The sequence below is a fragment of the Onychomys torridus genome, chromosome 3 (assembly GCF_903995425.1).
Source record: "Onychomys torridus chromosome 3, mOncTor1.1, whole genome shotgun sequence".
Lineage (NCBI taxonomy): Eukaryota > Metazoa > Chordata > Mammalia > Rodentia > Cricetidae > Onychomys > Onychomys torridus.
Window position 1 is genome coordinate 107,496,284 of NC_050445.1, and position 25,271 is coordinate 107,521,554.

Genomic DNA, 25,271 nt, shown 5'->3' on the forward strand with positions numbered 1-25,271 from the left:
GTCCAACTCTGGCCAGGGGGCGCGGCCAGGCATGGCCCGCCTCGGGGCGGAGTGACACAGAGACAAGCTGTGGCCCAAGGCGGTAGTCAGGAGTGACGCTCCGGGGCAGCATGGCTCGAAAGCACCCTGCAAGCAGGAGGCGGCGGGGGCGCGGCCCGAAAGCCAAGGACAACAAAGCAGCAGCCCAGCTTGAGCAGAGCGAGGCAGGTGAGAGCCGAGTCTGCGGTGTGCTAGGCGATGGTGGCAGAGGCTGGAGCGGGCGGTCAGGCGGATCTGCGTCTGCGGCGAGGTCTCCACGGCCGGATGCGCGGCGTCCGGAGGGCCTCCACCGTCAGCCCTGACCCCCCCGTAACCCCTAGGGCCAAGTCCAGCCTCTTGGCAGGAGTTGAAGGCCGACCAGGAGAAAGTTTCGCAGTTGCCTGATGTCTCAGGGAGACACCAAAACTAGGACAGAGGGAGACCTTGTAGTGCGAGATCTCTCTCCAAGTCCTGTAACTCCCGCTCCAGGTTTGGGATGCGCTTCTTACCTTGATCTTAGCAAAAGCTCCAGTTTCTCCTTTAAACACCCTTTCCCCACTTGTCCCATCTTAATAAATTACCCCTTCACCCACCTGTTAAAACACGCCTTTTCTTTTTTCTTTCTTTCTTTTTTTTTTTTTTAAGACTTATTTATTATGTATACAGTGTTCTGCCTGCGTGCCAGAAGAGGGCACCAAATCTCATAGGTAGTTGTGAACCACCATGTGGTTGCTGGGAATTGAACTCAGGACCTCTGGAGTTCTCTTAACCTCTGAGCCATCTCGCCAGCCCCTAAAACACACCTTTTCTTTCTTTCTTTCTTTTTTTTTTTTTTAATGTGGAGCTGAGGATCGAACCCAGGGCCTTGTGCTTGCTAGGCAAGCGCTCTACTACTGAGCTAAATCCCCAACCCAACACACCTTTTCTTAACTGCCAGTTAGTCAGCAATTCCAGTTCAGCTTCAGAGTCATGGAAATCTGTGCCTAATTCTCTTGATATTCTGCCCATGTCGTCTTTTAGTTGAGTGAGTGAAGTTGCCTCTCTTCTGACTTCCTCTCTGCATCAGATCTCCATCCGGCAGCCAGATGATGTAGAACAACCACAAAACCTCATATACCTCTGTCTTCTTACTTAAAGCCTTCTTAGACTTATGCCCTCCATGCATAGCATCTACCTCACTTAGCATGTCTCCTTTCCAGATATTCTTATTCTGACTTCCTCCCGTTTATTTTAAACAGCAGCCTGGCCTGGAGTTCTGGATCTTCCCGTCTCATCCTCTTGATCACAAGAATTACAGATGCCACCATGCCTGGCTCTTAGTGACCACCTTTCTGTTTATTTATCTGGAAGCTTTGCCTTTGGTATTTCTTTGGCTTAGAATGTTCATGGCTGTTGCTGGGGCTAATTTCTTCTCCCTTGAGGTCTAAGATACTCCATGATCATCTTAAAGTAGTCATCCCTAGGTACCCTCTACCACCGAATCACACTTACTGTCCTGTCAGCCTCATTCTACAGTGATCTTCATTTCTGATCGCTTGAGTAAGATGTAAGGGTCATAAAAACAAGGCTCATTTCCCTCCATTTCCCATTCCGTTCTTCCTCTTGTTTTCATCCCTGAAAAAAAGAACATTTTACTATTTTTTTATTTTATGCTTATTTATGTGTGTTTGCCTGCCTGCACGTCTGTGCAGCATGTGTGGGCCATGTCTGCAGAGGCTAGATAGATGAGGGTTGGATCTCCCAGAACTGTAGTTACAAAAAGTTGTGAGCTGTCATTTGGGTGTTGGGAATTGAACCTGGGTTCTCTTGGAGGGGCAGCAAGTGCTCTTAACTGCTGGGCCATCTTTTGTCCTGCAGAAACATTTTTAAATATGCAAAATGCATGCTGCTAGAGAAGGGAATGCTTGACCTTCTAAAATAACTAGATGGAAAACTTGACTAGTTTAGTGCCCCTCACACCCACCCTGCGGCTCCTGCTACACTGGAATCGGATTGTGTGCAGATTATAAAGTCATTGTCTACTAGGAAATAGTAATAGTTCCTAAACTTCAGAGGAGTTAGCTTACTTCACACATATTCATTTACTCCTGGAAGACATTTTTTGAGTGTCTTTTGTGTGCTGGTGTATGCCAGTTAGGTAGTTTCTGCACAACAGATTTGAAGAGCACCGCTGTGCATGCAAATGAAGATGAGGCTCAGCTCCTTTTGATAGTTGGGAATAAAGAACATCATCGCTCACCATGTTGCCGAGCAGGCTCCTCTTCACGTCTGTTTTCCTCCCCTGGCACCCCCCCCCCCTCCATGTTAGTATCTACATTGGGGAATTTCATTAGTTTCTCTATTTGTTCAGTGATTTCCAGCCACTGCTCTAAGTACTGGGAGTATACTAGTAAATGAAGCAGGCGAGGTTCCCGCTATTAGGACCCTGATATTCTTTGGGGAGGCAAATAAGGTCAACATAACAAGATTTAAAAAGAGAGAAAGAAAAAAAAGCAAATTTGCATGGTGATGAGTAAGTACAGTTGCTCTAACTGCCACAAGTTTAGGGAAGAGGCAGGATTAGTGTCCAGGTACTGTAGCAGTTACTGTGTGATTTTTGAGCTCTTCTTAGGAAGTTCGGTGGTGAGTGCAAGGGGAAGGGGGGGGCTGGGAGGGGTCCCTGTGCAAAGAAAACAGGATGCTTAAAGACTCTTGGCTAGACACAGTATGAAGTGAGTAGTGGAAATTGAGGTCACCGAAAGGGCAGGGACCTCAGTCTGAAGATCAAGCTAAGGAATTTGAATTCATCCTAAGTGCCTTGGGGAGTTCTGAGAAAGTGCGCGCACATGCCCTTAAGTCCCAGTAGCTGGATGAGGAAGCCACAGTGGTGATTCTTGAACTGCTGAAATGACATTGAGCTCAAGAACACCTGAGTAGGTATGCTAGATAGCTCTTAATTTTTGGAAACTATTCTGGAGATGTGTTGAGAGGCTTCCCTACTCCCCTGCATCCTGCAAAAAATAAACAGCAAAGATTACCAAGAAGCCACCTGTTTCTGTCATCTGGAGTTTACCACTGCAGAGTGCTGGTCCATTTCCTTGCCGTCTGTGACTTTTCACACTCAGCCAAAACAACAGTTCATGCTAAACACATATTATGTCATTTTTCTTCTGTCTGAAAAATTATTTAATTAAACCAGGCATGACGGTGCTCCTTTAATCCAGCACTCAGGAGGCAGAGACAGGCAGATCTCTGTGAGCTTGAGGCCAGCCTGGTCTTCAGAGTGAGATCCAGGACAGCCAGGGCTATATATCGAGACCCTGCCTTAGCAACAACAACAAGTTATATTTCATAGGGTGATTTAATCATGTCATGGGAGGATATTCAGGGTGTTTTGGTTTGGTTTGGTTGGTTTATTTTTTGAGACAGGGTCTTGCTTTGTAGCCCAGGCTAGCCTATGACTTTTGTAGTCATCCTTCCTCGTTCTAGTGCTTGGATCACAGGTAAAACTACCCTGCTCCCCTGGACATTCGGAGTTGGGGGAGATTTGATACTGTAAATGTGCTGGCTAGTTTTATGTCAGATTGACACAAGCTAAATTCATCAGAGAGGAGGGAACCTCCATTAGATCCAGTTGTAGGCAGACCTGTAAGGCATTTCTTTAATTAGTGATTGATGTGAGAGGGCCCAGCCCATTGTGGGTGGTGCCACCCCTGGGCCAGCAGTCCTTCCATAAGAAAGCAGGCTGATCAAGCCATGGGGAGCAAGCCCGTAAGTAGCACACCTTCCCCCTCCCCCCATGGCCTCTGCATCGGCTCCTGCCTTCAGGTATGTGCTTTTCTAGAATATGGCAGAAACAGAATAGCAAAAATAAGGTGCAAAGAGGTTTGTGAACTGCAAGTGTCTCTCACCTGAGAGCAGTCGATTCTAGTAGGTCTTGGCAGGTGGTCGGTGAGCAAGGTGTCGTGAGTGGATTTGAGTATTTTCCCTTACATTTCCTTTGAGATTGGAATTTAGAGTTTTAGTCATAGGGTGGTTTCTGTTTTAGAAGTAGAATAAGAGTCTTCTGGTAGTGTAGCTTGGTGGTAGCACCTCCCTACCGTACATGGGGCTCTGCCTTTGCTCTGTGGTTTTTATTGTGACCATAGAGAAAGCTTCAGGTGAAAGGCTGAGCGTTGTGTGCTGTCTAGACACAGGATGGGTGACAGAGATGTGGTTGTGGGGACCCTTGCCTGTAAGTCACACTGCCTCCACCTTCCCGACTGACTCCCCGTCACCTCTTGCTCTGTGCTGTTGCCTAGATGACTTTGAAGATGAGAACCAGAAACCCCCAAAGGAGTGCTTACCCTCCAGAGTGTCCCACGGGAAGAGGAAGAGAGGCGGCAGTGATGCAGGAGACCCCACAGATGGTGCAGCAAAAAAGAAAGTAGCCAAAGCCTCTGCCAAATCTAAGCATCTGAAGGCTCCGAAGGAGGAAGCTCTCAGCGATGGGGACGATTTCAGGTGAGCTGACCAATGTGACATCTGTGACAGATGTTCCCCTCGGAGAATCGAGGATAATGGCAGTCATGGGGGATGTGGGAAGACGGAGGGTCTTTAAGCATTTCTAGATAGAGACAGGCCAGCAGGAGCTAGAGACCTCAGCGTTTTCTGATGAGTTCATTGGCAGCTCACAGATAGTGATTTATTCCTGGTTACACAGCTAGCTAGTAGCTCGCACACTCAAGAGCAGAATCCCAGGTTCCTGATTTTTGGTCCAGTGTGCTTTCAACTTCACAGATACTCAACAGAGAGGCAAGAGACTTCCTGCCACCCCAGTGTTTGGCACTGGCAGCTGCTGCCCAGCTGGACTTTGAACTTTCGCTGGGCACATTCTTGTCCCCTGCTGCCCTTCTCAGTTTTATTTATTTATTTTCCCTAGTTTGGGGGCTCAAACCCAAGCCCTCACTGAGCTCCACCTCCAGGCCCTCCCCCATGTGCACTCTTGTTGCCCTTCCACCTGGAGCCCTTCTGCCCTTCCGACGCTTGTCTGAAGCCATCAGCTCTAGTTTTCACAAGGCTTGGTCTTTTCTGCTCCCGTGTCCCGCTGCTGCTGAAGAGTGTGCTGTGTGTGCCAGATGACAGTAACTTACGACAATGCAGTGTACTCAGGTTCGCTACCCTCGAGGGTGACCACACCTCTCTCGTCTCGGCTAGAACTGTGAGCTTCATTTGTGTTCACAGGGCCTGTGGCATCTAGGCCTGGGCCTGTAGTTTGCCAGATGCTGAATGCCTTTAGTAGATGAGTATTCTTATTTCAGTATGAGGGACAGTGAACATGAATGAGCCAGCCTAAGCAAGCTGGAGGGTGGATGAATAGAGGAAAATTGGTAAGGGTTCGAAATAAATCCAGCCGGCTGTCTGTGATGGGAGAATAGTCCAGCAGAGGGCAGTGCTGGGTCAGGGGAAAGAGCCAGGGGAAGCAGGCACTTTCTCCACCATGGTTCATAGGCTTCCTGGTTACCCCCCTCAGTTGTTGAATTCCATGTCTGGGGATATCCACCCAAAGACAGGTCAAGAGCTGCCGAGGAAGACTCTGGATCCCCTTTCCTCTCACCGGAGGGTTGACTGGTTCAGCCTGTAGTTTAGAACTTTAGTAGTTTGCTACCTTTTCTTGTTGTGGCAACAAAATTACCCCCCCCCCCCCTGTCAAATAGTAGAAAACAAAACCAAAAATGTTACTGGAGCTCAAGACAGAGACCATTTTAAATGTCTATGCTAAAATCTTGACTGTTTCCTCTTGATACCAAGTATCATAATGTTTATATGAGCCAAAAGTAACCCAGAACTGTAGCCGGGATTGATATATGCATTTGCAGAAATATGTCAGCATTCTGGCAACTGTTTACCTGGCACGCACTGTCTAGCCAGCTGCTTCTCTGTATGGTTTCCCTACTAGCAGCTGCCTAGCCGGGTCCTGGTTGTGGTCCATGGGTGACCACACCGTACTTGTCCTGTTGGAGTTGTGCCAGCCTCCGTGTCCTTGGGCTACATTTCTCCCTAACGGGAGAAAAGCATTCTCTGAGTTGTTCACAGGTGGCTGGGCTGATGTGAAACTCTTCTGGCCTCTAGCTATGTGCATGTGTGCACAGTTACCTTGGCTTTCTGAGACTCCTACGACTATGTGGCTTCTTTCATTTTGCCCTCACCATTTCAAAAGGCACAGCATTTTCTTTCCTACGTGGATTGTGAGTTAATAAGTTCGGGTTTGTTTTAAGAACCAAAGGTAAGCCGGGCGGTGGTGGCGCACACCTTTAATCCCAGCACTCCGGGAGGCAGAGGCAGGCGGATCTCTGTGAGTTCGAGGCCATCCTGGTCTATAGAGTGAGTTCCAGGAAAGGCACAAAGCTACACAGAGAAGCCACAGGTCTGGCTTTGTAGCAGGGTAGCCTTATACTTGAGCTCTTCCCACTTTTTGTCTTTAGATGTTGAGAGCCGGCTGTCTGTCATCTTCATGGGTATGATGGCAGCAGTCAACAGGAGAAGAAATCTTGTGGGTTCTGCTTAGCCCGAGTGTGACACTAGAGTATGTGAGCCTCCTGCATCTTTTTGCTCTGTACACAGGGACTCTCCAGGTGACTGCAAGAAGGCAAAGAAACATCCAAAGACAGAGGTGGTGGACAAAGGCAGTGATGAAGATGAGGACAGTGGGGATGACTGGGAGGAGGTGGAAGGTAATGTGTCTGTCTTGTTTTCCAAACCCTTTGATTCTCTGTTTGCCCCGCCACATGCTGCAGTCTTGTTATTTTTCTTTGAAACAAAGACAAGAAATACAGTTGCAGTGGGGACCTCTTTTAAGTGACAGAATCCCATTGGTTCCGGAGAAGCTTGTATGTGTTTCTCCTCCAGTGACTTTGGTGAGGAAACTGTAAACAGGCAGTGCTGGGGGACCTGCAGAGTCCTGACTGCAGCCCAGCACTCTCCCACATAGCGGTGTGAGCACGTTCTCTGCTTGTCTGAGGCGGGTTCCTCGCTCGCAGCATTCTGTAAACTATGGGACTGTGAACCCCGTCAGGCTGCAGGTGCAGTAGACCTGAGCCCCAAGTCCACACCATGAGAGTGGTAGCTAATGTTCATTCCTGATTCCTTCTGTGGGGCATGCCCACCCCCTCAGTGTTTTATTTTGACAAGGTTCAAATCTACCAAGAAATGAGAGTAGTCTGTATTCCTGGTCCTTTATATTTAATGTGTCTTTCTCTCTGTAGCTACTTGAAAATGAGTTTTAGCAGTCCAACAGCATTCTTTTCCTAAGAAAATAGCACTGTCTTATCTGGCAGAGCCACCTCATCACACCCAAAAATGTGAAAAACAACCTTCAGTTATTTACTTTAATTTATGTGTATAAGTATTTTGCCTGTATATATGTCTGTGTACCATGCACCTGCTGCCTGTGGAGGCCAGAAGAGAGTATTGAATCTTGTCTTCTACAGTCAGTGTTCTAAACCACTGAGCCATCTCTCTAGCCCCAATCATTATTATTATTAACTTTTAAAATTACTGTTGATAGAACTTACCGAGCCTATGCTGGACGTGGGAGAAGATTCTACCACCTCACAGTCTGTCCTGCCTGTGAAGGCTGTGGAAATAGAAATTGAAACACCAGAGCAGGCGAAGGCACGAAAGAGAAGGTAGGCGGGGCCCTGCTTCTGTGCTCCTGTCCTGGAAATAGGCAGCAGATACATGGAGAAAAGCCTTTGTATGTCAAGAGTGGTCTAAAGCCCCAGGGGAGAGCCTGGGTTTGCCTGTAGAACTGAAGGGAGACACCTAGTGTCCTGTCTGGGTGGGAGATAGAGGTGTGTGCCAAGGACTGAGCACTTTGTTCATCTCTTAGTTTACCTGCACCTTAGAGCAGGATTATAAATGAGAGGCCCAGAGAGCTTAAGTGACAATCCAGGAGCCGCTTCGCCAGTGAGTGGAGGACCCAAGACCTGAATCCTCTTATTGGCTGACATGGCACTCTGCACCTTAGAGCAGGATTATAAATGAGAGGCCCAGAGAGCTTAAGTGACAATCCAGGAGCCGCTTCGCCAGTGAGTGGAGGACCCAAGACCTGAATCCTCTTATTGGCTGACATGGCACTCATACTTTCCCTCCCACGTATCACTGCAAGACTTGAGATGGTTCCCACTGTAGAAGGAGCACCCACCCTTCCTAGGGTGCCAGTTCCTCTGTAGCCTCTGATGACCTAGGAAAATGGAGCGCACAAGCTAGCTAATGAGGTCCACTCTGATGGAGTAGACCTCATGTTATTAGGTAGGGAGGAGGGGGGGCATTGTGTCTTTCAGGAAGTGCAAGGTTTTCCTGCAGGTTGATGGGCCATGGGTGAAAGATTTTGCAGAACATGTAAATGCCTTCTTTAATTTAGTATCAGCGTGGTGGTTTGAGGAGGAAGTCAGGATTCTGGAAGAAGGGAACTTGAGGCTGGTGGGTGAGGCATAGAATGCTGGGAGGGCTGCACGGTGTCTAAGAGTGGGTTTGCAGATGGGAAATGCTGTGTTCAGGGGCTGCACAGTGTCTAAGAGTGGGTTTATAGATGGGAAATGCTGTGTCCAGGGGCTGCACTGTGTCCTGTGAGCAATTTGCAGGTGGGAAGTGTTGCATCCAGCATGGCTCCAGGGACAGACCAGACTGGGGCAAAGACAGACATGTAGACAGTAAGCTGTTCAGGTGGTCTAGGATCTTGGACAGAGAAACCTCAATCCTCCAGAAGCTCAGTGTGTTTATTATGTAGAGGTGAACAGGGAGACAGGGCTATTACATAGAGATAAACAAGGAGGCAGGGTTTATAGTGTACAGCTGGATTAAGGGAGCAGGTTTAGGTCATCTCAGTAGGAGATGTCTCTGTAGAGGAGCAGTCTTCAGGCTATAAACATGGTAGGAAGCTAGGTGGACATTTCCTGCATACACTATTAACATCCAAAGGAAGACGGATGTTATATAATACCCTGAGGAAGGTAAAGCCTTTGCCATTTCTTTGAGTCTCATGGGCAAGGGGTGGCTTTGCCATTTTCCCATGAGTCCAAGGCTCTGGGACCCTTGACATGGCCATGCCCATATCAACAACACACATTCACTCAGGACAGCACTCACTTAGGGCTTCCTCTTCTCCCCATAGAGAAGGAGCAGATGGTGGCCACTTGCTGATTTGACTGAGTGGGACAGTATAGGAAACGGGGCAAGTGACTCCCATGCCACGGTGAGGAGTTGTGGTTTCCTGTTTCATTCTTGGGTCTCTCTCTGTGTTTCAGTGAGAAGATAAAGATGGAGCTTGAGACGTACCTCCGGAGGATGATGAAGCGCTTCAATAAAGAAGTTCAGGAGAACATGCACAAGGTGATGGCGGGGAGAGCTAGGAAGAGCGGGCCCAGAGGTGACAGGCCCGCATGAAGTTAGGTGCCATCCTGGAGGCCGGGCTTACAGGTGGATAAGTGGAGCTCCTTTCACCTTGGTGTGGAGAAGAAAGATGTGCTGAGGGAAGGAGGTGGGAGAGAGTGGACAGACTGCCTTGGTGTCATTGCAGTAGGTTGGTGAAGGGCGCAGTTGAGGCTGGAGGGCAAGAGTTAAGGTGGGGTGCCTAGCAGTGGAGGGTGGCTTCAGATGATCAGGATGAGTGGAAAAGAGTCAGAGAGATTCTTGCCTGGTCTCCACTCGGTGCTCTGAGCCTGTGTCTCCGACACTTTCCCTGCTGACCTCACAGGAACAGATCCAGGTAGTTGACGCTGCACCTGAAAATCCTGTAGTGTGTCTGTAAAAGGGATTGCTGCTGACAGGAAAGGTTATTATTTTGAACTGATGAATTCTTTGAGGGAGTGAGAAGAGAGTGAGACACAAAGCCTTGGCATATGACTGATGCAGCCTTTGTACTTGCATAGCCAAGGTTTCCTGTCCACCAAACATAATATCCCTGCTGTCTTCAGCTCTCCCTCCATGCTGGCTTCTTCCTCCCCCTCCACAGGTTCACCTGCTGTGCCTGCTGGCCAGTGGCTTCTATCAAAACAGCATCTGCCGCCAGCCAGATCTGCTGGCCATTGGCCTCTCCATCATCCCTACTCGCTTTACCAAGGTGCCACTTCAAAACAGGGACATCTGCTTCCTTTCAAACTTGGTGAAGTGGTAAGGCCATCTTCTGTCCTCCAGAGCTGGGATATAGGGTTGGGTTTCTCTTGGGCTGGTTTAGGCCAGTTCTGTAGTGGTCAGTTGACATCAGGAAGGGGCATGGCATTGAGGAGAGGAAGCATTGGGATGATCCTGGCCCTAGAAGAGAGCCTGGGCTGACAGGAGTCCCATGTGCACTGCATACTTAGTCTAGTTCTAAGACAAAGGAATGCAGGAAACAGGGTGCTTCCCTCAGGTGGGCAGTCTGGAAAGGGTGCCCAAGGAGGTGGCAGCTGAGTTGGGTCTTCAGTGATGGTCAGCGTTAGCTAGCTGGGCTGAGAAGAGCCAATGCAGGTAGGTGAATCTAAGAGTCACTTGCTGTTGGTTTTATTGGCTGTAAAAGACCAGAACTTCTCCTTCACCTTGACCACTATGTATAGGAGTACCTGGTCTCTCCCCAGGTTCATTGGAACTTTCACGGTCAATGCAGACCTTTCAGCCAGTGAGCAGGACAGCCTGCAGACAACGTTGGAGAGGAGAATCGCCATTTACTCTGCAAGGGATGATGAGGAGTTGGTCCATGTAAGTGGTTCCTCTAGTGGTACTGCTCATTAACAGGAATGAAATATGTTGTCATCTTTGGAGGATGCCTGATACCTGCACAGAGACCGGACTTTGCATTTGCATGTCTGGCCAAATGCCTGGCTTCTTTAGACTTCCTGAGCTTTGGCTCTGAAGAATGTAATATGTCAGGTACTGTCAAAGTCATTATCTTCTCTCATCAGCTCATTAGAGCTGTGGGGAAGGAGAAGCAGGGCTTGCCTCAAGTGAAAAAGCCTGTGTGGGGACGACACTCAGCTAGTGGCAGGTGTTACTTCATTTCAGCCCTTTCTAAGGAACTAAGAAGCTACCTCTGGTGCAGTGCCACCAACCAGACTACAGACTACAGCCTTTTCCTGTTCCAGGACAACATGCTGCACTGAGTTGTTGAGTCCCTTAATTTCTTCTAGATTGTGATGGTTTCCTGGTTTTTCTCTGTCCTTGGTGAGCGTCACAATTTTGCAAGGGGATGCCAGGGATCAGAGCCAGGGACTTGAGGGTGGCAAGCATGCTCTACCGTTGAGCTGCTTCCCTTGGCTCTTGCTTAGTTCAGACAGGGTCTCTTAGGTAGCTCAAGCTAGCCCAGAATCATGACTTCTGCCTTGGCCTCCTGGGTGCTGGGATTAGGGATGTGCCACCACATCTGACTGCTGCTTTACTTGTTGCTTTCTAAACATCCAGATAAAGGAAGTCACAGGTAACAGCTTTTCCATGGTCACATGGCTTCTGAGATGGCCTACCTTCCTATGTTTGCTCTTCACCTCTGGCTTTCTCTCCAGGGTGTTGTAGTAACTGATGAGAGTGGTCAGGAGCTAGTGTGGGGGCCTGGGGGAGACCTTGCTGCAATATGTTATTGCTATCACCATGAGGCTTATCCCTAAGGGAGCAGTTCTCATCTTCACAGGTCAGTAACTCAGAGCTGTGGCCTCCAGGTAAAAGGTTCAGTGTGGGGAGTGGAAAATGGAAAGCAGATGTGTGACCTGGCGACATCTGTATTTCCACGTTTTCTTCCCTGACTATTTCATTTTATTTTCTTTTAATCACACACAAAATACTTGTTGACTACAAGGCCAATCAAAGGATAGGTAAGCGGGAAGAGACTCTTGACAACCTGTAGCTAGTGGTAAGTGTTATTAACTAAGCAGATAGTCTTTACATTTATGTGTCATCCTTCTTAGGAACACATGGTGACTTTCCCCATGAGTTGAGTCTCTGCAGTGTCATTTACAGCAGTGTCTGGAGGGCTGGTGTCCTGCGCTGGGGTGGATTCCACCCTCTCCTGTCTAAGTAGCAGCGTACATTGGGTTAGCTTCCTCATACTGTCCAGCTAAATATATCCCCTCTTGTCATCGTAGATATTTCTTCTGATTCTTCGGGCTCTGCAGCTCCTCACCCGACTGGTGTTGTCTCTACAGCCCATTCCACTGAAGTCATCTGTGACAAAGGTGAAGTCCTTGGGACTCTAGAGAAAAGGAATTGCCACCAGAGAAGAGTGAGGAAATTGCACATTTAAAAGAAAATTGGCCACTATCATTTTTTATTATATTTATCTTACATTTGTGTGTGTATATATCATGATAGCTGTGGAGATCAGAGGACAGCTTGCAGAAGCTGGCTTTTTTCTTCTGTCTGCCATGTTGAGTCCCAGGGATTGAACTCAGGTTGTCAAAGCAGGTGCCTTTCCTCACTGAACTATTTTGCCAGGCTAACAATGTCATATTTCTAAGAGTTGGTGTTCTTGAAGACTGGGCTCCTCTGAGCCTGCTTCGCACATACCCTGTGTTAAAGGAGATGGACACACAAGTGGGTGTTTAGCACCCTGAGCCTGGTGTGCACTGAGTCATCTGAGAGAGGGCTGGTTTCCAAGTGGTTGTTTCTAGCCTGTGAGCCAAGTAGAGAGTCATGAAGTTAGCATGGTGGAGGGCTGATGGGTAAAGGACCCTGCGTTTTTAACTATGTGAGGAAGGATGTCAGTGCTGCCCAACTGGGCTGTCATGTCACCTGGTGCCTGCAATAATTGACGTTGATTATCATAAGTTAGCTAAACTATGGAACAAATAAGACAGAACAGCAAAATTAATATATCTTTCCCTTCTCTCTTCCCGCTCTGCTTTTTGAGAGAAAGTTTCATATGGCTCAGCTTTGCCTTAGATTCACTGGAGTTGAGGATGACCTTGAACTTCTGATTATCCTGCCTCCACCTCCCAAGTATTGAAATTACAGTCATACAGCATGACACCCAAGAGTACCAAAATTTCTTACTGTTTCAGGGGAAGAAGTCTTCCACGGGGACATCCTTAGAGAGTCCTGGAGGCTCTTCAGATCCTTCCAGTAATGTTCCAGAAAGCCGCAAGAGGCCCAAGACCAGCAAAAGAATCAAAGAAGAGGAAGACTCTTCTGAGTGCAGTGAAAAGGCAGATGCCCGAGGGAAGAGAAGCAAGGCCACTGCGGGCAGTGGGCAGCGGAGAAAGCCCTCCTGCAGTGAGGGAGAGGAAGCCAAGCAGAAAACCCAGAGCCATGCACGCGCCCGCCAGCGGCGGGTGGCTGCCAAGGTGTCTTACAAAGAGGAGAGTGGGAGCGATGAGTCAGGCAGTGGCTCTGACTTTGAACTTTCCAGTGGAGAAGGCTGGAATTCCTCTGATGAGGATTGTGAGCCCAGCCCTCGAAAGCAGAAGAGGACTCCAGATCCTCAGAGGACAAAGACCAGGTCTAAGAGTGCCACCAAGACTCAGTGTGAGCCACCAAGCTTTCCAGCAGCATCTTCTAGGTCTTCAGGCAGTAAGAGAGGCAGGAAGGTTTCTAGTGGTGGTGAAGAAAGAGGAGATAGGAAAGCTGCTGGTGTAGACCAGTGGTTGGAAGTGTTCTGTGAGTCGCAGGCAAAGTGGGTGTGTGTGGACTTAGTGCATGGTGTGGTGGGCCAGCCTTTGACCTGTTACAAATATGCCACCAAACCCATGACCTATGTCGTAGGCATTGACAATGATGGCTGGGTCCGGGATGTCACTCAGAGGTATGACCCAGTCTGGATGACCACAACCCGCAAGTGCCGGGTTGACGCTGAGTGGTGGGCTGAGACCTTGAGACCCTATCAGAGCCCGCTTACAGAGAGGGAGAAGAAGGAAGACCAGGAGGTAAGATGCTGACCACCCAGGCTCAACACTGGGCAGCAATTAAACTGTCCTTTTCTGCTCACGACTATGCCCAGTGGTATGTTGATATTTTAGTGTGGCTTAATTATGTATTTCTGAAGATACTTATTCTCGCCATAGAAATGATGCTTTTCTATGTGTTTGACTATATTTAATTATCACACCAACATTTGGCTTACACATCCCCATCATAGTCTATCCTTGAGGGCAGGAACTCAAGCAGGCATAGAGACAGGAACCATGGAGGAAGCTGCTCACTGACTTGCTCTCCACTCACACTGTGATGTTGCTGCCACAGTCTTATTGGTGAAAGGCTTCAAGAGCCAAGTAATCAAGTGGCTAGGTTTTGAACTCAGGGCTGTGTGAAGTCTGCATTCTTTAGTTATTACCCTTAGTATTTTGGAGCTTGAAGGTACTTTACAAGCTCTGTGATCCCACCAAGGGAGAAAGGATAACTCATCTGTGTGTGGCCACCTCTCTTCCACGTGCATGGACAGCTCAAATACACCTCACACCTGTAGAACATGTCTCCTGGGAAGGGAGGGACTTAGAACACAGAACTCTCTTTAAGAAGTCAGGCAAAGTAGATTCTTCCAGAAGCAGGGATTTTTACAATGTAACACAGCTGTGTCAAGAATGAACCCTGGCAGCAAGGAACAGGTCCAAGGTGCTTGTGTACAGCAGCCCTGTGTTGGGTGGAACTCTGCATGAGAACTTGCCTACTTTGGCCAGAGGTTGCTTTGCATCCCCTCAGGATAGGAAAGGCGTGGGGTTGTGTAGCATCGCCCTAGGAGTATGCTGCAGCCCTGTGGAGTTGCCTGTTTGGTGCCGACAGGCTCGATGGGAATCCTGCAGGTAGCTAGCGCTGTACCCAACTGAAGCATCAGGATGCCCAGTCAGCAGACTCTCTACCTTAGTTGCTCTGTGGTTGGTCTAGTTTGCTTTCTGTTGCTATGATAAAACACTGACCAAAACCAATGTAGGGGAGAAAGGGTTTCTTTGGCTTACATGCTCCCTTATCACAGTCCACCCTTGAGGGCAGGAACTTAAGCAGGAACAGAGACAGGAATCGTGGAGGAAGCTGCTTACTGACTTGCTCCATGCTCACATTCAGCTAGCTTTGTACCTTCCAGGACCACCTGCTCAGGGGTGGCACTTCCCACAGTGGGCTGGGCCTCCTCCATCAATCAGCAATCAAAAAAATGTCCCATAGACATGCCCATAGGCCAATCTGATAGAGGCAGTTCCTCAATTGAGATCCCTCTTCCCAGATATGTCTAGGTTTGTGTCAAGTTGACAAACACAAACAAATAAAAACAAACAAACAAACAAACAAAAAAAAAAAACAACCAACAAACCAAAAACAACTTCACATGGGCTGCAGCATACTCCTAGGGTGATGCTACACAACCCCATGCCTTTCCTATCCTGAGGGAATGCAAAGCAACCTCTGGCCAGGCTGTAGGAGTTCCATGGTATTTTGAAGGGATGCCAAGAGAGAGCTTAAGCCAGTTTGAGAAATAGCATTTGATTCATAGCAGTGGGATTTCCTACTAATAACCAGAATTCTTAGTGAAGTACAAGACTTGTGTGGATCCTAGAAAAGCTGCAGGGTAGTTGCTGTAAACCTGTTGAGCCTGCTTTTGCTATAAGGTGACAGTATCACTGAGGTCAGGCCTTACGGTAGAGAAATTGGCATCTTCTCCCATGAAGACATGTAGCGGAGTGGGCTAAGGCTCAGGGTATCTAAAGATCAGAGGCAGGTGCCTTTCTGATGCTGGTGCACACACATCCCAGCTACTAGTGCTTCCTGGCTTTGGGTTGACCCTTGGTGTACCTCAAGGCCACAGTGACTGGCAATGTCACCAAGTCACTAATAGGTCTGGACTCCACAGTTTGTTGTCAGAACACGTTCATGTATAGCAGCCCACTCATACTCCCTTCCTCGTCTAGGTGCATGCTCACCACTCTCTGTCCGGCCTTTGCAGTTTCAGGCGAAGCACCTGGACGAGCCTTTGCCCACCTCCATCGGGACATATAAGAACCACCCTCTATATGCCTTGAAGCGCCACCTCTTGAAATTCCAGGCCATCTACCCTGAGACAGCTGCCGTCCTTGGATACTGCCGTGGAGAAGCTGTCTACTCCAGGTGTGTGAAGCATCCTCCTTGTCCTCCTGGTGGCCTAGGACTAGCACCTGGTGCATAGGCACCTCTGTTAACAGTATTCTCAGCAGAGTGGAGCCACAGTATGTGTGTACTGTGAAGAAGAGATCAAAACATGTATAAAACACCAAGAGCAAAAAGCTACAGGGAAAATTATGTAAACATGGGACAGTTGAAATATAAGACCATAAGAAGTGTTCCTTTTACCTAATGCACATGAAAGCCGAGAAAGGAAGTTGTCGAGGGTACACTCACAGGTGTGCCAAACCCTGTCTGTAATAAACAAGTTGGGAAATGGATACTGGCGGTGGCCACCCAACAGTAAGTGTGCCTGGAGTTGCTGAACTGTGTCATCAAGAGTGGCTGAAATGTGCTCTGTGTATGCTCATGCACTGTGGGCAAAAGAAGTCACCAAAAAAGTACTATAAATAAAAAACAAATGTACGATGTTTACAGAGGGAAAACAGAAGAAAGCTGATAGCATTTAGAGCTGAGAGAGAAACCAGACACAGAGATTTTGAGCAGTATCTGTAGAAAACAGGTAAAAGAAGGGATTTTTAAAAACATGGATGTGTAAGGACCAAGGCCTAAGGGCTGCTTTAAATAAATAGGGAGCGAGAGGGACAGAAAAGAACTGTCGAGTCCCAGCGTAAGGGTGAGTGTAGGAACAGGTCCTGCTTTGAACCCTGGTGGGGAGTCCCACCAGACCCTTACCCTTGAGTCACCTTGCTGGCCTCTCCGTCCTTAAAACTGAGTGTACCCCCTGCCTGAGAGGCCACGTTTTGCTTACTCATGTGAGTGGATGCTCAGGCCCCTCCTTTTGGCTGTTGGGAGAGCTGCTGCTGTGTGTGTTAGTTGAGTTCATGCTTTGCATACTACAGAAAATTTGGGGGCTGTGGCTGAACTGTTCCTCAGTGGCCACACCTTTTACCTTCCCCCTAGCCGTGCACAATGGTGCCAGTCACTGTCCTCACCAGAAGTTACAATAGCCTTTCCAGTGGTTGGGAGCTGCAGTTCATTCTGAGAGTGCCGTGTACACTTGCTGGCTGTGTTTCCTAGGAGTATCCATGGGATGCCTACCCATCAGTCTCTCTGCCTGCTGCCTTGTTTGTTCCTGTCTGAAGTCCTGTGAGCGGTCAAAGATGATCTGGCTCCAGCCGGAGTGCAGGGTGGAGCCTCTGTCCTAATAGAGAAGTGCTACCTCAGCAGCAGCCATGTGAGGCAGAGGATGAGCTGCTTATCCTGGCTGATGGACAAGGCTGCTGAGGCTTAGGCAGATGTAAAGGGACTGGTGCAGGTCTGCTAGCTTTCAGTTGAGTCCCCGTGCTGGGCTGGGCTGCATGGTGTGTGTCTGCAGGTTTGTAAACAGCAGTAGAGAGCATGTGAACAAAGCTCAGGCTGACCACAGACCCGATGCCCTGCTTGTAGGAGCCCCATTCTCAACAGGCTAGGGGTGCAAGCTGAAGAGGTGCTGGGCATGTCTGTTGAAGGCCTGTGGTACGGCTCTGAGCTCGGGGACGGTGAACCAGAGCACCTCCGCCCTAAGCACAGGCCCTGAGTCTTTTGTTGCTTGTGTGTGCGTCTTCCTCCACCACAGTCTGTTTGCTTCTTCAGGTGTTTCCCAAAGTCCTCTTCTGAGTTTACCACACAGTCACATGGCCCCATGTGGTTGAGCAGTGGTCGGACTCAGCAGTTACTCCTTGGGGAGTGTGGCCACTTGCTCGTTCTGGCTTTCACATCATCCCACAGGCCACAGAGAAAGCTCAAAACCTAGGCTCTTCATGACAGTCCTGGGAAAGGGCAGCCAACGCTAGGTACAAAGCCTCGGGAAGAAAGCTCTAGCTGGGTAAGGGTCGCAGCTGGGCACAGGCAGTCTGAGGGTGAGGCTGTTTGCACTGTGTGGTGCAGGAAGGACCAAGAGCAGGGCCTGCTCCAGGTGTGAGGGAAAGCCTGGGAGGAGAATTAGCAGGGCTGTGCCCACATCAGCTACATACAAGCTCGGATGCGGCCCGGCGGTCCTGCATCCTTACAGTGTGCACTGAGTGTGTCCTTTGTCTCTCCTTAGGGATTGTGTGCATACTCTGCACTCCAGGGACACATGGCTGAAGCAGGCAAGAGTGGTACGGCTTGGAGAAGTGCCCTACAAGGTAACAGTGAGCCGCCCACAGGACCAGGAGAGAGCTTGCTGGCAGCCAGAAATAGCCTTTTCTTTGAGCAGAGTTTGAGGAGCTAAGCATTTAAATTATGTATTAGTAAGGCATGTATAGGAAACAGGCTTTCCAAGTAAGAACTGTAGGCCAGAAAGTAGCCCAGAGACTCATGCTGTGAGCTTGAAGGCCAGCAGGTTAGAGCTGGGTTCATGGGTTATTCTGAGGTCCAAGCCCTGCTTCATGGAGAGACCTACTAGCTGGTTGCCCTGCATGTCAGTTTACCAAGCATTTTGCTTATATGTGATCTGTTGCATTCCAGTGACCTTAGGGAATCATGTGTGATTTGTTGCATTCCAGTGACCCTAGGGATCACATGTGATCTGATACATTCCAGCGACCCTTAGGGATCAATACTGCAATGTCAATTTTACAGATGAGAAAATCGGAGTTCGGACAGGCTATGACTTGCCAGTGGACCTTGCAATTAGTAACACCCTGGGCTCAGCAGGACTCACAGGCCTGCTCTTAGCACTTGTCTCTGGCTCTGTGACAGCTTTAGGTCAGTTTCCTGTGAGGGCATGAACTCATGAGGGTTACAGACATTTCTCCAGACATTGGCTCAATCACAATAGCAGAGCACAGTGGTCATTAAATGCCCATTTACAGATGACAGCAGAGCCCTGGTGGAGCTGTAAGTGTGGAGCTGTTGGTGGTGGGCCCTCAGCTTGGTGGGAAGAGGTGGCAGGTTTCAGTAGTGGCTGCGGCCAGCAGTGGCTTAAGTGCCTGCTGGACCCAGAGGCCTGCTGGGATCTCTTTCAACCTTCCCCTCCCAGACTAGTGCTGTCCAGTGAATTACAGTAAAGTCACATATTTACAATTTTTAGTAGTCAAAGCCGGCTGTGGTGGCCCATGACTTTAACCCCAGCACCTGGGAGGCAGAGGCAGGCAGGTCTCTATGAGTTTGAGGCCAGCCTGCTCTACAAAGTGAGTTCCAGGACAGCCAGGGCTGTTACATAGAGAAAACCTGTCTAAAAAAACAACCCCCCTCAATTTTTAGTAGCCATATGAAAACCACAAAAAACATTTAAATATATTCAAAGTAGCATTTCAGTATGTTATTAGCATGTCAAAAGTATGTTATAATGTCAAAATATCTGAGATATTTAAATTTCATATAGTCCTTTGTAATTCTGTGTGTCACTTTCAGTATCTCAGTTCAGACTGGTCCCATCATTAGTCATCTAACAGATAGTAATTTCTAGAATGACCCCAGATTTCTCCCTTTGTTCTGACCTCCATTATCCTGGCTCCTGCCTCAGAGTCTCTTTCTTGAGTAGCAGTCAAGTCTCCTTCCTAGATCAAATGCATTGCCTGTGTTACAGTTCTGTGGGTCTCTGGAACACAGTGCCCTGTGTGGGCAAACCTGCCTAGCTGCCCATCATTTCAGTCAGTGGCCTCACGTGGTGCATGATTGATGTTGGGGTCCTAAATGTCCGCTTTCCAGCTGTGTTCTATCAGCTTTTCTTGTTCCATTTCTCTCAACTTTGCTGTGGCCTGCTCCTGTTGTACCCAGCATTCCTTACACCTCCCATACTGCCTGAGCTCTGTCAGCAAGCATTGCTTCTTCCCCATCTGTGCCCATGAGTGCTGTCATGGCATGTAAGAGATGCTCAGTGACCTCACTGAACACTGCTGGATGAACAGTGACCTAGTTTGTTTTCTAATGTTGTGGTAAATACCATGACAAAAAGCAGGTTGCAGGAGGGAAGGGCTTATTTGACCTACACTTCCATATCACAACCTATCATCAAGGGAATTCAAGGCAGGAACCGCGGAGGAACTCTGCTTGCTCAGCCAGCTTTCTTACATAGCCCAGACCCACCTGCCTGGGTATGGTGCCACACGCAGTAGGCTGGGCCCTCTCACGTCAGTCATCAATCCAGACAATCTCTTTCAGATGGCCGAAGGCAAGTCTGATGAAGGTAATTCTAAAGTTGAGGGCCCTCTTCCTAGATGACTTTAGGTTGTGTCAAGTTCAAGTAAAAACCTAACCAGAACAAACAGCTACTTTAGGAGACTGGCAGAACCATAAGTCCACGGGGGTGGCTGAGAGCTTATGCCTAGAGAATTAGACTTACACATGGGTGGACAAGACGTAGCCCAGACCATACCAAGCCTAGCCCCTTTGGTGCTTTGGTGGGCTCTTCATCTAAAGAGTGGTTTTCTCAAAGGTTTGTTTTTGTTTTTGTTTTTCTCCCTCCTGAGACAGGGTTTCTCTGTGTAGCCTTGGATGTCTTGGAGCTCTCTCTGTAGACAAGGCTGACCTCGAACTCAGAGATCCACTTGCCTCTGCCTCCTGAGTGCTGGGATTAAAGGCATGGGCTACCACTGCCTGGCTGCTTTTCTCAAAAGTTTTCAAAAGGAAAAGAGTTAAAGGATGAGGGAGGCCCATGTAACCCTGACCGGCAAAGCTCGCTCACCCGACCCTGCACTAGAACAGTCTGTGCACCAGGCCCAGGCACCAAGCCGTAGCCCATTGCCTGTGCTGCCCTTGTCTGTGTTACACAGCTTCAGTTTACAATTCCTCTCCTTTCACCCCTTAGCTCCCTAGGAAGAGTCTAGCCTTGGCTGCTAGGCATTTGTTGTGCACTGGAGGTCTGCAGAGAGATGGGGAGTTGTCTGAGTTACATTGTCACCTGTAAGTCAGTCACTTCATCTCTAACCCACTTTTCATTGTAATGGAGGACAGGATGGAAAAGCCTTTGTGTGGCTTTAGGCATATCACTTGCGCCTGTGTTGCACATCTGGAAAACTGAGAGAATAGTGAGTGGGCTGTACCCCTTGAGCTCATTGAGATTAGTAATCTGAAGCACCGAGGTCAGGCATGATGGCACACCTGTAATCCCAGATTCAGTCTGAGGCAGGAGGATCGGGAGTTGGAGACCAGCCTGAGCTGCAGAATGAAGTTCTGTTTCAGCCTCCCCTCCCTAAAGGAAAGAGTCAGCACTGAGAACATGTAGTGGCCTGCAGGAGCTGGCTAGTGAAGGCCCACTAGTGTCAGATTTACAGCACCCAGTGCCTGGTGTGGCCTGAGTACCCAGAGCAGGAAGCCTTTCTTACAACCTGGCCATTTCCTCTGGAGTAGATGGTGAAAGGTTTCTCCAACCGTGCCCGGAAAGCCCGGCTTTCGGAGCCCCAGCTGCATGACTACAATGACTTGGCTCTCTATGGCCGCTGGCAGACAGAGGAGTATCAGCCCCCTGTGGCTGTAGATGGGAAGGTAAGGACAGCTCTGGGGGTCAGAGTCAGCTCCCCTGTTTTCCATCCAGCTACTCCCTGGCATGCCCATCTCTGCAGGTACCTCGGAATGAGTTTGGGAACGTGTATCTCTTCCTGCCCAGCATGATGCCTATCGGTTGTGTCCAGATGCACCTGCCCAACCTGCACCGTGTGGCCCGCAAGCTGGGCATCGACTGTGTACAAGCCATCACTGGCTTCGATTTCCATGGAGGCTACTGCCATCCAGTGTGCGTGAGGGGCCTTCGGTGGCAGGTGGGGAGGCCGAGGCTGGTGGGCTTCTTTTCCAGATTTGACTCTGGGTTTAAAGTCAGCTGTGCCCCTGATCAGTCCCAGGTTCTAACAAGAAGCCGCGGACCCAGTGCAATGAGTGTCCTGGTTCTTCTAGGCTGAAGCACTGCCCCCTAGTGCTGGTCACAGGCTGGGGACTAAACCATGATCAGTGCCCTTGGTTCCTGAGCACTCCTGTGTGAAGTGGGGATTCTTACTCTAGCACTCAGGCAGGGCCTGTGGAGGAAGAGGCACGGGTTCCCACAAGCCTGTCTCCTGCATGAGTGGCATCTGTCACTGGCTTGCCAGGAATGCCCATCAGGGCCCCAAGTACTCAGAAAAGGCCACTGGCTTCTGAACAAGGAAGGATGAGGGGTGGAGTAGGTGACCAGCTAGCTCAGGGAGCTCATCTGTGTTACTGTCCCCACAGAACTGACGGCTACATTGTCTGTGAGGAATTCAGAGACGTGCTGCTGACTGCTTGGGAGAATGAACAGGCCATCATTGAAAAGAAGGAGAAGGAGGTGAGTAGTGGCAGTGGGGCCTTGGAGCAACAAGTTCAGCTGGGGGCTCTGCCCAGGCCACTCCTGCATCATGGAAGACTGGGGAAGTCCATGTGCTAGCCCTTCCGGTGCTCTGACGTGATGGAGGGTATCCTGGTGGTGAGTGCTGGGTGAAACAACTCCCTTCCACACTCCATGTCCACTGTCCGGTCACCTGCTTGCCTGCATGCAAGCTCAGGAACTGCTGACTTGGAAAGCCCAGGTCCTAGACTGATTGCTGCCTTCCAGTCAGTGATGGTTCTGAAAGACTTGGTTACTCGTGGCTTTTACATATGTCACTTACTAAATCTGACTTGTGGTTTAGAAGCAAGGCTTGGTGTGATAGGAGACCCTATCTGTTTTCTTTTTCCAGTGTGTGTGTGTGTGTGTGTGTGTGTGTGTGTGTGTGTGTGTGTGTGTGTGTTATGCATATGTGTATATTCATGCTTGTGGGGTGGGGGAACTGATGCATGTGGAGGCCCAAGGTTAATATCTGGAATCTCCATTCTACCCCCTTATTCGTTGAGGAAGTTAGCTCACTGATAACTAGCCAGCTTGCTCTGGGGATCCTGTCTGCACCCTCTGAGGCTCTATTACAGGCAGGCCTGCCACCCACACAGAGCTTTATGTGAGTTCTCAGGGCCCAGACTCTGGTCCTTACACTTGTGCAGCAAAGCGCTTTAACCAGTGGGCGTGTCCTCAGGCAGGAAGACTCTCCCCACCTGAACTGCATAGACAGATGTCAGAACACCAGGCTCTCTGCCTTATGTCTCTCCGATGATGCCATGGCTGCACCTTTCTTCCCTTTATTTCTGCCTGCAGAAAAAGGAGAAGCGGGCGCTGGGGAACTGGAAGCTGCTGGTCAGAGGATTGCTCATCAGAGAGAGGCTGCAGCTCCGATACGGGGCCAAGGTCAGTGTGGGGCCTTCGTACACAAAACAAGCCTGGTTGCCACTCAGTCCCTGGCCAGATTCTAGGACATCAGTAGAGTGGTTCTATATTAGGAGCCTGCCCGTTGGCCTCAGCTAGCTGCTCCTGCCCTGTCCTGTGTCACTCCTGACCTGGACATCTACACTGGGTCTAGTTGGCTGCAAAGTTCCATGTAGGCAGTTCAGGTGTGTTGGGCCCTCTGTGTCTGCACCTCTTGGCTTCCAGGATTCACTTGAATCCTGTCAGGGACCCCTACATCAGGCTTGTTCTCACCGGCTCCTGGCTACCCATACAGTCTTCCTTTCCATCTAGGACCCCTCCCCCCAGCTAACCTAGCCAGCTTCACCTCAGATCCTCCAGGGGTACCACCCCAGTGCTGAAGATTGGTCCTAAGCACTAAGCAGTTGAAATACCATGCATGTGTGTCCCAGTGAAGCGACATGTACAGCGGTAGCTGTTTGTCCCTGGACTTGACTGAGCCGCTGCCTTGGCACCCTCTTTCCACCGGCAGTTCTCACTTAGGTGCCTGCTTGACTGAGCTCCTCGCCTGGGGAAGGCCAGTAAGGCAGCCTGGGCTCTCCCAGCACCGCCCAGAACCCTTGTCTTCCAAGGGGCCCAGTCCCAAGACTCGGTTCTTCTGGGAACTTTGCTGCCCTTTAAAGTCAATTCTCTGCAGCTAGTCATTAACTGTGGCTCCTCCACTGTCTTCTCCCAGAGCGAGGCAGTAGCTCCCCATGCAGATGCAGGAGGCGGACTCTCTTCTGACGAAGAGGAAGGGACCAGCTCACAAGCAGAAACAGCCAGAGTCCTGGCTGCCTCCTGGCCACAAAACCGGGAGGCTAAAGAAGGACAGAAGCCCGAGTACCCTAAGATGACCCGGAAGAGGCGGGCCGCTGAGACTTCACATCTCTTCCCATTTGAGAAGCTGTGAAGCGAGTGTCCACCAGGCCAGGTGGCAGTTCTTGTCTGGGGACCACAGGCCAAATGGAAGTTGTGCTGCAGTTCGGTCTGACCCATGGGGTCATGCTGGAGCTACCCAGAACCCACTCTGGGGTTTGGAACACTTTCCTGGGAGATACCTTCTGGTTCATTTCCCATCTTTGGAAATGTGAGGTTTTTTTTAGAGGTTTTATATATTGCCTGAGCTGGTTTCAAATTCAAAATCCCCTGCCTTAAAATGAGGGCGTATGCCACCATGCCTTGTCTGGTTTTTCCTTTTTAAATAGAAATCCCTGGGAAATTCTGGGTATTGGAGCATTGAGGACACACCCTTCTTTAGTGCTGTGCACACCTGGGATGCTCTCCTCTCCTGCAGGCCCGGGGCATTTGCTTTTCAGACCTTCCTTTGCCTGAGTCAGGTTTTCAACACTGCCCAGTGCTCTTTTGTCAGAGACCCAGGCCATCTCTTGTCAAGGCACTTTTGAGATTGATTTTACAGTTGGCAGAAGACTAGAACAAAGAGCTAAATCAAGAAAGGGTAAACAAATTGAGAATTATGAAAATGTTAGTAAAAGATTAGTTAGACTTTTATTCAGTTCTGGATACATTTACTCTGTACTGATACATTTACTTAGCTGCTATATGCCAGCTACTCAGGAGAAAGCCCTTTTATAAAATCTTGACAGGAAATAAAGCATTCACCTAAAAGCACTTGGCTGCACGTTTTCTTTCAGGTCTTAAACCAGCTAAGAGGGTCCAGGTAATAGAGACTTTGTGTGCACTGAGATTTGGAGGAAGCTCAAGATTGTTTTCATAGAGGCCAGGAACCCCTTACACACCAAGGAAGCTTTTTGTGTGTGACTATATTCGATATTACTTGATCTTTGTGTCTTTAAAATGTTGAGTCATTCTTACCAAGGCAAACAAACAAAACACTTGGGGTATGACTCATATTGGACACTCTGGTAGAGAAACAAACTAGGGTCACCATGGAAACCATATTCGCACACTTCCTGCACCAGAGCCTGACAGGCTTCCTAAACACGATTTCATTTTGGGGGTTTTAGTTAGGCATGGCCATGTCTCTGGAGATGTAACC

The 25,271-nt window shown here is 49.2% G+C and overlaps 1 protein-coding gene across 3 annotated transcripts; it reads left to right on the forward strand.

Annotated features, from left to right (window-relative positions):
* Window positions 1–16: 16 nt before the first annotated feature.
* On the forward strand, window positions 17–24,883 carry Xpc (XPC complex subunit, DNA damage recognition and repair factor). Of its 3 annotated transcripts, XM_036180407.1 has the most exons (16): window positions 17–207; window positions 4,299–4,500; window positions 6,601–6,710; window positions 7,544–7,664; window positions 9,285–9,369; window positions 9,992–10,149; window positions 10,593–10,713; window positions 12,087–12,176; window positions 13,002–13,862; window positions 15,869–16,029; window positions 18,110–18,191; window positions 21,340–21,474; window positions 21,552–21,721; window positions 22,192–22,285; window positions 23,126–23,215; window positions 23,949–24,883. In XM_036180407.1, the coding sequence occupies exons 1-16, from the start codon at window positions 111–113 to the stop codon at window positions 24,162–24,164; spliced, it is 2,793 nt and encodes a 930-aa protein (XP_036036300.1). In that variant the 5' UTR covers window positions 17–110; the 3' UTR covers window positions 24,165–24,883. The 3 variants fall into 3 exon arrangements, with proteins under 3 accessions (XP_036036300.1, XP_036036301.1, XP_036036302.1); XM_036180408.1 differs by lacking the exon at window positions 21,340–21,474; XM_036180409.1 differs by lacking the exons at window positions 23,126–23,215; window positions 23,949–24,883 and having other exon boundaries at window positions 21,552–21,746; window positions 22,192–22,252.
* Window positions 24,884–25,271: the final 388 nt, after the last annotated feature.

Bases quoted from the DNA above. Each gene is read 5' to 3' on its own strand.
- Xpc (XM_036180407.1), top strand. From the start codon at position 111: ATGGCTCGAAAGCACCCTGCAAGCAGGAGGCGGCGGGGGCGCGGCCCG. The intron at 4,501-6,600 runs GTGAGCTGACCA...CTCTGTACACAG, and splicing joins AGCGATGGGGACGATTTCAG to GGACTCTCCAGGTGACTGCA. The intron at 12,177-13,001 runs GTGAAGTCCTTG...TTACTGTTTCAG, and splicing joins TGAAGTCATCTGTGACAAAG to GGGAAGAAGTCTTCCACGGG.